The sequence below is a fragment of the Cucurbita maxima genome, unplaced genomic scaffold, assembly GCF_002738345.1.
Source record: "Cucurbita maxima cultivar Rimu unplaced genomic scaffold, Cmax_1.0 Cma_Scf00069, whole genome shotgun sequence".
Taxonomy (NCBI): domain Eukaryota; kingdom Viridiplantae; phylum Streptophyta; class Magnoliopsida; order Cucurbitales; family Cucurbitaceae; genus Cucurbita; species Cucurbita maxima.
In genome coordinates, this window is record NW_019272085.1 from 382,775 (window position 1) to 396,913 (window position 14,139).

The 14,139-nt window shown below is 39.7% G+C and overlaps 4 protein-coding genes across 7 annotated transcripts; 1 reads left to right on the forward strand and 3 right to left on the reverse strand.

Moving 5' to 3' along the window:
• The first annotated feature begins 363 nt into the window (after positions 1-363).
• Positions 364-4,164, forward strand: LOC111472241 (protein FAR1-RELATED SEQUENCE 7-like). Of its 2 annotated transcripts, none has more exons than XM_023117885.1 (3): positions 364-712; positions 826-1,122; positions 1,633-4,164. In XM_023117885.1, exons 2-3 carry the CDS (start codon positions 1,113-1,115, stop codon positions 3,951-3,953), a joined length of 2,331 nt encoding a protein of 776 aa, XP_022973653.1. In that variant the 5' UTR covers positions 364-712; positions 826-1,112; the 3' UTR covers positions 3,954-4,164. The 2 variants fall into 2 exon arrangements, with proteins under 2 accessions (XP_022973653.1, XP_022973652.1); XM_023117884.1 differs by having other exon boundaries at positions 366-712; positions 1,628-4,164.
• Positions 4,165-4,318: 154 nt separating this feature from the next.
• LOC111472244 lies at positions 4,319-5,828 on the reverse strand. The gene is made up of 4 exons (XM_023117892.1): positions 5,604-5,828; positions 5,261-5,480; positions 5,092-5,137; positions 4,319-4,687 (listed from the first exon to the last, which is right to left on the reverse strand). The coding sequence occupies exons 1-4, from the start codon at positions 5,725-5,727 to the stop codon at positions 4,568-4,570; spliced, it is 510 nt and encodes a 169-aa protein (XP_022973660.1). The 5' UTR covers positions 5,728-5,828; the 3' UTR covers positions 4,319-4,567.
• Positions 5,829-6,306: 478 nt separating this feature from the next.
• Positions 6,307-10,243, reverse strand: LOC111472242 (glutamine synthetase leaf isozyme, chloroplastic). Of its 2 annotated transcripts, none has more exons than XM_023117887.1 (14): positions 10,025-10,243; positions 9,519-9,784; positions 9,362-9,401; positions 9,151-9,254; positions 9,028-9,076; positions 8,827-8,933; positions 8,613-8,700; positions 8,397-8,525; positions 8,227-8,301; positions 7,580-7,633; positions 7,464-7,501; positions 7,206-7,365; positions 7,068-7,128; positions 6,307-6,719 (listed from the first exon to the last, which is right to left on the reverse strand). In XM_023117887.1, the coding sequence occupies exons 2-14, from the start codon at positions 9,770-9,772 to the stop codon at positions 6,580-6,582; spliced, it is 1,299 nt and encodes a 432-aa protein (XP_022973655.1). In that variant the 5' UTR covers positions 9,773-9,784; positions 10,025-10,243; the 3' UTR covers positions 6,307-6,579. The 2 variants fall into 2 exon arrangements, with proteins under 2 accessions (XP_022973655.1, XP_022973654.1); XM_023117886.1 differs by having other exon boundaries at positions 9,519-9,787.
• Positions 10,244-10,824: 581 nt separating this feature from the next.
• Positions 10,825-13,722, reverse strand: LOC111472329 (guanylate kinase 3, chloroplastic-like). Of its 2 annotated transcripts, XM_023118000.1 has the most exons (3): positions 12,808-13,722; positions 12,621-12,737; positions 11,160-11,176 (listed from the first exon to the last, which is right to left on the reverse strand). In XM_023118000.1, exons 1-3 carry the CDS (start codon positions 13,534-13,536, stop codon positions 11,171-11,173), a joined length of 852 nt encoding a protein of 283 aa, XP_022973768.1. In that variant the 5' UTR covers positions 13,537-13,722; the 3' UTR covers positions 11,160-11,170. The 2 variants fall into 2 exon arrangements, with proteins under 2 accessions (XP_022973767.1, XP_022973768.1); XM_023117999.1 differs by having other exon boundaries at positions 10,825-11,176; positions 12,621-13,718.
• Between the last annotated feature and the right edge of the window lie 417 nt (positions 13,723-14,139).

Below are 14,139 nucleotides of genomic sequence, written 5' to 3' on the forward strand. Positions count from 1 at the left end.
ATGGGATACGAACACGAACAGAACTTCTTTTGCAATTTCTTTTCTGTACATTAGATTATACAAAATTGTCACATACATAACTCAACTAGTACGAAAATGATTATGAAATCGATTGAACTTTTAAATATTTTGTTTTCGTTTCCAAATCCTAAACAAAATATTATTTATCAGTTAAATTTATGTATTTGTGAGGGATGGTGTGAACTTTTGGTTTAAGCAAATTCAATAGTGTTATTGTTTTATGAATGAGCTCGAAGTTTAGTTTCGATAAGAAAGATTAATATATCACATTTAAATGATCCTCTTATCAAATTAAATTAACATATATAGTTGATCAAATTAAAATTTTAAAGTTGTTGAGATCCTTTCTCAATTTTTGGTATTTGAATAAATTTAAGAACAAAATCCATTTGAGGAGTGATTAGCTTTATAGTCTTGATGCCACCTACAGTGTACAGTTTCAGAGTAGATAAAAAATGGAAAGAATTATGTTCATATGATGTTGAAGAGCATCGTGGACTTCCCTTGTAGAAGAGCGCATCTCAGACGCGTCAGAGTGGGTCGGTGGATGGGCAGTGGCAGTATGGTAGAGACGAGGACAAAGATGATGAAGCTTATATGTTATAATCAACCACCGCTGTTCATAACAGACGCTCTTCTAGCCCTTGGATCTAGATGCCCAGCAGATCGCTGCGGTAACTCAGCCTGTCACGTTAGTCTCTCTCTCTCTCTCTCTCTCTCTCTATATATATATATATATATATATTATAAAGATACACATATAAATAATATATATATATATATATATATATATATACCATACAGTGTCGCGATTGATTGTTACCCTAACGAATGGTCAAGCCCTAGGGGGCGAAGGTTGAAGAGGATGAGGGGCATGGCCGGGCGGAGAGGGAGAAGAATTTTCCGTTTGGGTTTTGTGAGAATTCCAATGGTGCTATCTCGCGCCAGAATGTATTCATAGAGGATCTCCGGTGAGTTTGATATGCTGTAATAGAGGGAATTGTGTCGGGGGTACGGAGTCCTTGCAATCTCGCAACGCTTTGCTTCTCTCTCTTCATTGATGGACAAGCTTTTGGGCACTAACTTGACGAATGTCTCGAGGTAGAATTTTTGTTAGTTCTATTGTTCCTTTGAATTTGCCTGTTTTCTTCTTGTTCGTTGGTTCATTTCATGGGGACTGGTTTTTGGTTGTCTGAGGATATGTGATTCTTCTGATTTCAGTTCGTTTCTCTGTCTTTTTTATCTTTTTACACTTGGAGAATTTCGTTGGTTCTTCTGTCTGTGATGCATCTTCTACAGTAGGAAATTATGGAATTCTATTTCGTTATTTTAGATTGCGCCATAAGAATATTCTAATATAAGAACTGTACGCTTGAGATTACTTGCTTCAAGTTTTTAATCCGCTTCTTCTCTTACCTTGTGATTCATCTTTCTGGAACTATCTGTTCTTATGCTGTTCTTTTCATAAGATGTCTTTTGTTTCTACTTTTGTCTACGCTCGAAAGAATCTTGCCTGAAACTGCAACCTCGGGAGCTCATTGCTTTGTTGTTGTTTTTGGTTTCTTGTTCATTTGCTGTTATTTGATGTGTGTTCTGTAATTTACAGTTCAGATACTGATCTTAACAGTGAACAGTGTGAGAATGCTATGATTGTGAAGGCATATCCAATTGATATGGTGCGTGCAACAGATGAACTGGGTGGAGAGAATGATGGGAATTGTATGCTTGAACCATTTGTGGGGCAAGAGTTCGATTCATCTGATGCAGCACTTAATTTCTATAGTTCATATGCACAGCGTGTTGGATTTAAAGTTCGAATAGGTCAGTTGTACAGATCACGAACTGATGGTACGGTATCATCTCGCAGATTTGTGTGTTCAAAAGAGGGGTTTCAGCTTAGTTCACGCACAGGCTGTCCAGCAGTCATACGAGTACAGAGGCGTGATTCTGGGATGTGGGTCATTGACCTTTTTCACAAGGATCACAATCATCACTTTGAGCATGATGATGGGGGGGAAACCCTTCCTACTTTTCAAGTTAAGGCTCCTAGATCTGCAAAATTGACGGTTAATGTTTCTCATAGACGAAAAATTCATCTATTCAAGGATGTTGAACATGCCTTCTCCTGTTCTTCAGGAATTATTGATTCAAAGCATTTAAATGAGAGAGGAAACGTAATACCACCAAGGGGTGAGCCTTGTGTTGGTCTGGAGTTCAATTCAGCAAATGAGGCATATCAGTTTTATAATGCATATGCTGCAAATGCAGGATTTAGAATACGCATTGGTCAATTGTTTCGATCAAAAAACAGTGGTTCAATTACATCAAGGCGATTCGTGTGCTCTAAGGAGGGATTTCAACATCCATCAAGATTAGGCTGTGGGGCGTTTATGAGGATCAAGAGGCATGAATCTGGAAAATGGGTTGTAGACCGCCTTAAGAAAGAGCATAATCATGATCTTGAGCCTCAACCAGAAACTCAAAAAAGAAATCTAATAGTTTCCAAAAGGTTCACAGGGGAACTGAATGGTGGATTCGAAGGCAAGGAACCAGTTAACTTGAACTACGGGATCGTCATCAAGAGAACTCGGGAGAACAAAATTGGTAGTGATTGGTACACAGGTCTTTTTGAATATTTCCAATCCAAGCAAGCAGAAGATACTGGATTCTTTTATGCTGTAGAAGTTGAGAATTCTAACTGCATGAGCGTTTTCTGGGCAGATGGAAGGTCTAGATTTTCTTGTAGCCAGTTTGGTGATACTATTATCCTCGATACTTCATATAGGAAAAGTGCTTATGCGGTTCCATTTGCTACTTTTTTTGGAGTTAATCACCATAAACAACCTGTTCTTCTTGCCTGTGCTTTAATTGCTGAAGAATCTGTGGAATCCTTCTCATGGCTGTTTCAAACGTGGCTCAGAGCAATGTCAGGTTGCCACCCACTTTCAATAATTGCCGATCAGGACAAGGCGATCCAACAAGCAGTCGCCCAAGTCTTCCCCCGAACTTTACACTGTTTTTCATCGTGGCAAATCCGGAAAAAGGAGCAAGATAATCTTAACATGCTGGATGAAACTTTTAGATTTGAGTATGAAAAATGCATTTATCAGAGTCAGACTGCTGAAGAATTTGATGTTGGGTGGAACATGCTTGTGGGAAAGTATGGGTTGAAAGACAATGCTTGGTTTAAAGAGATGTACATAAAGCGTAATAACTGGGTTCCATTGTTCTTGCGGGGAACATTTTTTGCAGGCATCCCCACGACTGACAATTTCGAATCGTGTTTCGGTGCAGCATTCAATGCTCAAACACCACTTGCAGAGTTCATTTCTCGTTACGAAATTGGGTTGGAGAGACGCCGTGATGAAGAAAGAAAAGAGAGTTTGAACTCTCTAAACTTGCAAGGTTTTCTGCAAACAAAAGAACCAGTAGAAGAGCAATGTCTAAGGCTCTATACTCACGCAGTATTCAAGGTGTTCCAGAAAGAACTCCTGCACTGTTACAGATATCTTGGGTTCAAGATTTACGAGGAAGTGGCTCTCAGCAGATACCTGGTGCGTCGCTGCGAAAATGACAATGAAAAATGTGTAGTCACAGTGATATCGACAAACCTGACGGTGAATTGTAGCTGTAAAATGTTTGAATACGAAGGGATACTGTGTAGACATATTCTGAGGGTGTTCCAAATATTAGGAATAAGTGAAATTCCACCCCGCTACATCCTACACAGATGGACTCGAAATGCCGAGTATGGAACATTGCAAGATGTGGACACAGATGGTGGCCCTCAAGAACTGAAGGCCGTGATGCTATGGAGTTTGAGAGAAGCTGCTTGTAAATACATTGAGGCTGGTGCAACATCTCTTGAAAAGTACAAACTTGCATATGAGATTATGCGAGAGGGTGGAAGGAAACTCCGTTGGCAAAGATAAATATGGAGGTTAGATAGATATCTCTGTTCTCAATTTTATACTGCATGCACATTCCCTTCTTTTTTTTTTTTTTTTTGGTTGGTCAGTGGATGACTTTAGATTGTGATCCAGAAACCATGATATTGAGTTGTGGGGATGGTCCTTTTCTGGATATGTCATACCTGAATGTTTATAATATGTAAATAAAAAGAATTTGGATTACTTAGAATGAGTTCAAATTTGAATGAGTGAGTTTATATTTGAATATAGCGTCTAACCAAGCATAGTTCCACGCCCTCTTATATGGTTGATTCTTTGAAGTGATACAACTCATATAATATTTGAAGATAGATCAATTTTCAGGGCAGTTGTCTAGACAATCACCATGAACTTATAAACAACAATTATCCAAGCCTTTTTTTATTTAATTTTGTATTTTCAAGCTCACATGTTATAAGATTTAAAAAGAAAAAGGAAAACAAATACAGGTGACATATCACCTCAACATCAAATCCACACGGAATCAATACATGAAAGAACACGATTAGAAAATTAAAGAATTACAGAAAAAGAAATCAAAAGGGTGTTTGAAGTTCCAAGATATTGGTTTGTACATGTATTCATGCATGTTTGGTTCAAACCCTTCCTGCAATTTGTTTGCTTCTAACAATCATCTCTTCAACCCCAACTTGGATAGCGCCTGTGCATAACAATTGAGTTGCACTTGTGATGATTGTCATTACCTCCAAAGTCCTCTGTGTACAAATACAAATATTCCACATTTCAATCTTTCAATCATAGAACCATATATAGAACCATGTGATTTCTAGTTCTATAAAGTAGTCTTGGCCTTTGAATTGTCGTTTTATTTCTAGTTTTATTAGTTCGTAGTATTTAAGAAATACGTGGATTGATAAAGTAGAATAATGTATATGAACCACGTATGCAACTATGTTAACGAGATCGTACCAAAAAGGAAAAACAAGTCATTAAAAAACCCTTCCTTCTTTAGGGTCTAGAAACTTGTGTACTTGAAAAGCTTCTAGCTTGAAGACTTGAAATTGGAATCTAACAAACATTACCCAACAAGCTTCTTCAAGAATGAAAGTAAGAAAAAAGTTAAAAAGTGGGAACTGTTCCAAACAATGCCTGCCCTTACCAAGTTTCCATTTGTCCAACCAAGTTCAATTTCTTTCCATGCAAACCTGGAAAACAGAGTAAAGAAAACAGTAAATTATTAAATACGAAGTTCATAATCAAATTACCATTGGAAAACTGATTTGTTGTAAAGAGAACAGAGATGGAAAAAAGAAGTGTATAAAAATTACCCCATAGCAAGAACAGTGACTGCCCAAGTTGCAAGAGAGGAAACAGATGCTGTGTGTACGTTTGAGGCATTCCATTTTGAGACATTGGTGATACCTGTGGCTGATGTTGCCATTCCAACAATCCCAGCAATCAAAGAGAAGATAATAAAGAATCCCGTCGCCATGTTTCCGATGGGGAAGTACATCGGAAACAAGTGGGCTGGCAGTGTCAACGTCGATGCTACAAATTCATACAAAAAGAACATTTAGAGAGACCCAAACTTACTAACTACCAACATTCTAAATACCCATTCTGATTTGTTGTCATTGGTTGACAAAGTTCGAGACATGAGTTGAAAATTACCTGATTCGAAAGACTTCTCCAACGCGTGATTTACCGCCCACGAAGCAATGACAGTGATGATGAAGTAGAGTACGAGATTAAGAACTAGAAGGACGGAAACTGCAGATCGCACTTGAGTAGCCATGGATTTTTGGAGCTTAGAGAAACCAAGAATGAGAATGAGAGAGAATGAAGTCACCTCCTTGCCCTGAGCTCATAAGATAGATGGATATAAAGGGACATACATGTATATTTAAGCAAGAAGTTGTTCTTTTCCCACAAAAATCAAAGAACAGTTCATCTCCAGGTTAAAAGTATTCCTTTATTTCATAACCAGAATGAAGTTTCTTCAGTTCCAAGGAACGGCCAAAGTTCCTTTCCAATTGTTAAGCTTGCCTCATAAGGGAGCAAGGAACAAGATTCCATTCAAACTAAACCAAGATTGAATCATTGGAATAAGAGATAAGGAAGAAGGCTGTTCAAGAGCCATGTTATACAATCATTTTCTATCTCTAAAGATAGAACAGCTTTGGATCCAGAAAACACAGAATCAACATTTAGTTGTTTTAGTACTTGTATTACCCTTTCTTTTTTAGTAATGAACTTTGTAGTCTGCAAAACAATTTAGAACATGTCACCGTAACTAGATCGATGACTGAATCCATCCGTAAACAACTGAGGTATGCGAAAATTCATAACCAGATGGTAAGTGATCAAGAGGCACTGTCCAAATCCAATTGAGTAAACATTCAAATAAAATGAACATCTGCAAGGTACACAGATGAAGTTTCTTTTTGCTCCAAAAGATTATTATTTTTTTTGTTTTTTGCATGAATGATTGTTCTGAAAAGCTGACTGGAAGACTTCAAGACCTTTATTTACAAAAGGTCTCTCTCTGCATTATCTAACAGAATGAGGGAAATTCTTCTCCTTGGTTGGTAACTTAACTTAATCAACTTAGAACTTTGCCCTCAAGACCAACTATGACTCATTGGCTCTAGACCTTCAATGCCAGTTTCTGAGCAGCAAGTGCTTCAGCTTCGAGTGTTGGCTCCCACAGTAGTGTTGATTCTGCCAGCAGCGAGGTCACGACGTATGGGTCCATGTTTGAAGCGGGACGTCGATCTTCCAAATAACCTATTGCACGACAACATCACAAGGACATAGTACAATCAATGAAGTGTCACTGCCGAGAATTCTATGTTTCATAGAGTATCAGATAACAGAAGCAGACTCCAACATTTGAAGAAAGCTTCTTTGGTAATGCAAGTGGTTTTTACTCCTAATTTCAGTTTTCTAATGTTCAGAGAAAATGAAGCTAAAATATCGCTAAAGCGGGAAAAAACCCATTTATACGCTCGTTAGACTTATTGCCTTCTTGTTATTGAACAACGATGGCAACATCTTTCAAATTAGCTCCATATTATTGAATAAGGAAGAACGAATATTGATAGCGTTTTATTCCTGAAATGATATATCACATACCTTTTCCTTCTTTCTCAGTGTCACGTCCCACACGGATCGAACAACCGCGGTTAGCCACTCCCTGCAGTTGAAATTTTCAAACTTGTTCCAAATAGTATTTGTTCAGGACAAAAGAGTGTAGCAGATGTTCAGACATACCCAGGAAAAGGAGTTGATACTTGCTGTCTCGTGCTTCCCTGTCAACCTCCTCTCATTTCCTTCTCCATAGGCACTGATATGCTCCTTGTGGCGAAGAGACAGATTCAGAATAGCCTTCTTTATGACTTCAAACCCTCCTTCCTCTCTCATGCTCTTCGTACTGTAAATCAATGGATTGCTCATCAATTCAAGCCACTACGAAAACATTTCATTGTTGTACAATGATCATATTCAATGAAAGGGAATGCATTCAAGTACCTGTAATTGGTGTGGCATCCTGCTCCATTCCAGTCACCCTGCCCATGAAATGAATCAGACAAGTCCACTTAACCAGTCCATTCCAAGAGTAAATTGGACCTAAAAGTTTAAAGTACCTCAATTGGTTTTGGATCAAGAGAGAGAACCACCCCAGCTTGTTCGGTAATTCTCTGTCAAGACGGAGGAGGAAACATGAGTCCACACATAAACCCAACTAAAACCTCGGTTGAGGAGCGAAGCAAATCGACCCAAGCATCTTTCTCGAGCCCACCACTTCACTTTCACTTAGGCTCAGAAAAAGTCAGTGGAGGGGGGGGGGGGGGGGGGGGGGGGGGGGGGGGGGGGGGGGGGGGGGGGGGGGGGGGGGGGGGGGGGGGGGGGGGGGGGGGGGGGGGGGGGGGGGGGGGGGGGGGGGGGGGGGGGGGGGGGGGGGGGGGGGGGGGGGGGGGGGGGGGATAGATTTCATCTTATTCACCGAGGTAAAAGGTGAAGGAGCGAAGTAAACATACACTTCCATGTTTTTACCGATCTACAGCCAGAAATCTATTTACTCTCCGATTCATCTTTGACTCGAGCTAACTTTATCAATATGAGGTAACTTCCTATGCATTCACAATTCTGTGCCAAGCTAATTGCAAACTACTTACAGTAAGAAGTATAAGTTTTATTTGAGGATGATGAAATGAGCATCGTTATCGAGATTAAAGAAAGCATGTATTCGAGCCTGGTAATAGAGGAAGTTTAGCCCTTCAAGGTTTCATACCTCAAGAATGTATCTAGCACACCAAATATGATCTCCTGCTTCAATCCCAACACTAGGACCAACTTGAAACTCCCACTGCATGGAAAATGTAGTTAATTCAAAGGATTATATGAACCGTAGAATACCGCTCGATTCGACAAGATTAGACATCAGTGAGAACAAGAGAGAACCTGGCCAGGCATGACTTCTCCATTGGTACCACTAATGTTGATCCCGGCATATAAACAAGCCTTGTAGTGAGCATCTGATATATCTCGACCAAACGACTTATCGGCTCCGACACCACAGTAATAAGGACCCTGCCATGAACAAGATATCATTGCAGATGAAGTTAATATGATATTGTATAATGAAGCTGTAAAGATCAATATCAAAAGAACTTCAACCTGAGGTCCAGGATAAGCTCCAACCGGCCAACCTAATGGCCACTTCACGTTTGTCTGAAGTAAGGTGTACTCTTGCTCAATTCCATACCTAAATTACAATGGTTTCAGTACTCTGCACTGAACATGTAATCTCTAAAAAAATGGCCATCTTAGAAGGAGGTTGGTTCTACAGGGCACACTTAAGTTAAATGTATGACTTAATTGGATTACTAACCAAGGAACTTCATCCACAACCTTCTTGTTGCTGAAAATCTCAGCAGCTCGGTGGCGTTTGTTCGTAGGGATGGGCTCACCAGCTGGTGTGTATGCATCACAAATCACCTTCATTGGATGACGAGACCATTAACATTCCGATAAATGATACCGAAAACATAAAGACTTTCGTTCTATGAGCAATGATATTCTTAGAACTCACCAAAATATTGTTGCCACCACGGAAGGGATCCTTGAAAATTGCTTGAGGACTGAGGAATACATCAAATATTAGTCAGATGAAGATACTAAATGTTACTATAAAGACAAAGATCTTAGATCATACTATAGAATGACTTCACTGTCTTCCCCAGGTGCTTGTCCAGTACTCGATCCATCGTAGTTCCACTTTGGTAGCTCAGATGGATGTTCAACAGGCTTTGAAATGGTCTGATTGTAAGAAACGATGAACAAAACTCAGAATAAGAACAATGAGGATCAAATGAATTCAAGTGATGAATATTTATTGTATAAATCAGAAGCAGAAAACAGCATACCCTTGACTTACTACGCAAATCAATGCCAGATCCTCCAATCCTATGCGAAGAAACGAACCAAATAATTTCAGATATGATGAACTTTTTGTTCTAATGAACACTCTAATCTGCTGTATGCTAAGTGAAATGCAGGTTAAGGAAAGATGAAGAGAAATACCAGATATATTCAGCAATGATCTTGTCAGTGTATGGAGTAACGTCCAGTTTTAGTAGATCTTCCATCCTGTTTATGGTGCTACCATCAGATTTGAGAGCCAAAACTCTGAATTTTGCTGAGCTTTTCACACCTCCTTTCTTGCTCTGCTTCATAAGCAAAGAACTCCACATCTTGGGGATTATGGGGCTTCCACCCAGTGAACTCTGTTTAGTTCTCAGTTGACATTGAGTAGATGGAGCTAAAATCTGAGCCATTTCTTGCGCCTACTGCTGAAATGAGAGCATTCAAAGATCAAAACAAGTTCAAAACTACATTGTTTCAGGAGAGTTCAAGCCATCAAGTGAGCTATTCCATTGTTTCATCGATCCAAAATGATGAACACAAGGAAAACACATTTAGAAACAATCCCATGTAAGAAAACAGAGCATTTGACAGTAAAACGTAGCCACATTTCCCTAAATCCATGAACAGACACAAACCCAGATAGCAAAAACTCAAGAACTTACAAGAGAAGTGCCGGCGAGTGGCAGGAAATCAACCCAGAAGTGGGTTTCTTCGTCGATAATGGCGGATGAAGAACAAAGGGATGAAGATTGCAGGATAGAGATAGAGATAGAGCGAAGATCCTACAACCATATAAAAGGGAAGTGTTTAAAAGAGAATTTGTTGGCTTTTGGGAAGTAGATAGGGCTGCGAGATGAATGGAGGAAATTGGATTTTGGGTTTCGAGATATAAAAGGATTTTATGGAAATTTGAGGAAGGTATTGATTATTGAAGAACACTGCATCATTTGATTGGTTTCAGTATTAAATTACTAACAGTTTATGCTTTTCTCAGCCGAGAACGACATGGGGTTGCAGAGAATCTTGTTAATTTAGTCAACCTTTCCTTTCAAATAATTTATTTATTGTTTCTTTCAATTTCCAACTGATTTATTTAAATTTATTACCCGCATTTAAAAATTAATATAATTTTCATATTATTCAAAATTAAAATAAATTTAATGGGTTAAAATTATTTTAATGAAGATCCATAATTAATTTTCTAAAATTCATTCTTTTAAGTCATCTTAATTCCGAACATCTTAAACAAAAGATCAAACCAAACTTCTGTTGAATACCAAATTACAAGAAACGAAAACATTTTTCAACGTACCAAGACGCCTTTCACGTGAGTATCAAGCCGAGCTATCAAATTAAAAGAAACGAAAACATTATCCAACGTACCGGGACGCCTTTCCTGTGAGTATCTAGACTAGCTTCTACGCACTTCGACTAATAGACTCAAACACGCAGCCACAGATACAGTGTCGAAGCCCCGAAAAGTAGAACTTTATTGAGATTTCACTTAGGAGTGGTATGATAGTAATAGTAACAACCATGTTGGATATGAAATTTGAAAGTTCATCAGCAATACCATGGTGGAGGGGTAAATATAAACCTTCCTGGAGCAGTCAGTCCTGTCTATGCTGCCTGAAGTTATTGTTTAACTCAACTGCCTAAACAAATTTGAAGCTCTTAAGGTTTCAGTTCAACCAACATTTGGGTATTAGAACGAAAAACAAAATTTCGAAACTCGTTAACGAGTAAGAATCGCAATATGCAGCGGTAGCTGAATGAAATCAGATTTTGCCATCTTCAAGTGATGATTATCACACCTGCAGGAGATGATAACAGCGGTAAGTTAAGTCGAACGAAAAAATTGTACCGAAAAGAGAGCTCGGTCGAGTAACGAGGTTTGGATGCCAGTTCACAGGGCTCTCTCCTATGGCGAACTCAAGGACCTGATTGTATAACCAATAAAACAGAGTCGTCGTTCCTTGTTTTAAAGGATAGTTGAGATTATAATCGACTAGATCGAATTTTCTGATGAACATAGCATAGCATCAGAGCTAAAAGTAGGAGTGCAAGCTGAACCCCAAAAAAACTGAATGAATCCAACTAGCTCAGTCGATTGGAGCAACGCATGTTGGTTCAATGTCATGATATTCAAAAGCAATAAGTAGCTAAGTGGCTGGCATAGTCTATTCAGTCGGCCTTGGTAATCTAGAACGTTGGTTTCAGTTTACATTTTCAAATTTTCTCATATCAAATATGTTAATTCAAAGTCAGTTTTTGGCCAAACAAGCAAGATAAACCGACCCACGTACCGTCCAAATTCTAGATCTGTAATATCCCAAGTCTAGAGCTAGCAGAGATTGTCTTCTTTGGGTTTTTCCTTTTGGGCTTCCTCTCAAGATTTTTAAAACGCTAGGGAGAGGCTTCCACACCTTATAAAGGGGATCTCACAATCCACCTCCCTTGGGCCTCTATGTGGGATTTGAAATGTTTCGCTCTCCTATCCAACCGATGTGAGATCTCACAATCCAATCCAACGTCCTCGTTGGCACATCGCCCGGTGTCTGCTATGATACCATTTGTAACAACTCAAGTCCACCGCTAGCAAATATTGTCCGTTTTGGCCCGTTACATATGACCGTCAACTTCAAGGTTTTAAAGTGCGTCTCCTAGGGAGAAGTTTTCACATCCTTACGAGGAATGTTCGTTCCCCACAAGGGAGAGGTTTCCACACCCTTACGAGAAATGTTTCGTTCCCCTCTCCAACTAATGTGGGATCTCACAATCCATCTCCCTTCTAGGCCCAGCGTCCTCGTTAGAAGTTTCCACACCCGTATGAGGAATGCTTCATTCCCCTCTCCAACTGATGTGGGATCTCACAATCCACCCTCCTTCGAGGCCCAGTGTCCTCACTGGCACACCACTCAATATCTAGCTCTGATACAAGATATCTAGCTCTGATACAATTTGTAACAGCTCAATCACACTAAATTATAGTCGTTGCAACTCTAGAATACAGAACTACGTTGAACTAGAAGATCAAATAAACAAGACTCAAGACTCTTCAGCTAAGCATTAGAATGCAATAAAAATGAAAACATCTTTATGTATACCAGACATTTAATCATAGAACTCAAAAACATAATCATGCAAGCTTCAGCTAATCCACACTATAATCAAGATATCCATCTTAACAAACAAAAATTAGTAATAATCAAGCTATGCAGGAAATCCATCTAAACAGAACTTTGAAGTAAATATTACCTTACAAAATGATGCCTCAAATCTGTATCTAAACGGAAGCATTTCTCTGCCAGACCTTTGCTTTCTCAGCATCAATAATGGATCCCACCAGCTTAGCCGCATTCTCCAGCTTCCCTTCTGCATTCACAACCACATAATCAAAATTCTTAACATGTCTTACTTCCTCTCTAGCCGTTGCAACTCTCACCAACAATGACTCCTTCGTCTCCGTCTTCCTATCAATCAACCTCTCCACCAGTTTAAGCTCACTCTCCGCCATCAAGAACACAAACACAGCAGATTTTCCAAGAATTTTCCTTAATGTCTCGGCCCCTTGAATGTCTACTCTCAACACAATATCAAACCCTTGTGCCATGAATTCCCTAATTTGCCTTTTGGGAATGCCCTTGTAATCCCCATACACTAACGCATATTCCAGAAGCTCGTTCCTCTCAATCATGGCCAGAAATTCTTCCTTAGAGACGAAATAGTAGTCTTCTCCATCGACTTCACCAGGTCGCATTGACCGACTCGTCGCTGTCACGACAAAATGTAGCCCTTCTCGAACCTCTCTCAATCGTTTAATCACAGCGTCCTTCCCCACCCCACTTGGACCGCTGATTACAATAATCAAAGGGCTCGGTTTCGGTAACAATGGCTCGGAGCTAAACGAAGAATTGAGCGAAAACTCGAGTGATCGCAGCAATTCCAATCGTTCGGCTTTGTCTGGTGGCGGAATGTTGGCGGAGAGCGGTCTTCGAGCATCACCCATTTTAGAACTGGATGAGAAAAATGTTGGGTTTCGAGGGAATGGTTGAATGGGTTTGGATTTGGGTGATTTGGGGTTGAGGAAATTGGTAAGGGAAATGGGGTTGTGGAATTTTATGCGGAGATTTCCAGAGCGGGAAAGATAGGCGCCGAAGAATCTGCAAGACATGGGTAGAAGAAGAACGGTGAGAGCAGCCCGCTGTATCCCAACCAATTCACTCTGGAACAGCCTTGGGGAATGGAATTTGGTTCGCTGGATTCAAAAAGTTGAAGCACAGGACAGGGCGAAATCAAATCACTTGAGAAATTTTCGGTTCTTCAAGTGGCCGAGGGAATGGCTCATGGTTTGGGTTCACCCTAAGAAATGACATAATTTGAGGGTTTCTTCTACTCAACTAGCTCAATTTGTGAGGGACAAATTATCAATTAATAAGTATTCATATGCTAAATTATAAATTTAAATATTCATACAAACTCGTCCGTAAGTTTATGATAGGATGGATTAGTCTTTTCTCGGATATGGATTAGTCTTTCTAAATCAAGCATATCAAATCTTCCATAAATGTTGGTATAATAATCGCTTTGACCCGTTACATATCGCCATCAGTCTCATGTTTCGTTCTCTTTTCTAACCGATGTGGGATCTCACGATCTATCCCTTGGGGCCCAACGTCCTTACTAGCACACCACCCCGTGTCTGCCTATAATACTATTTGTAACCTTCAAAATCCACTGCTAGTAGATATTGCCCGTTTTGGCCCATTACGTATCG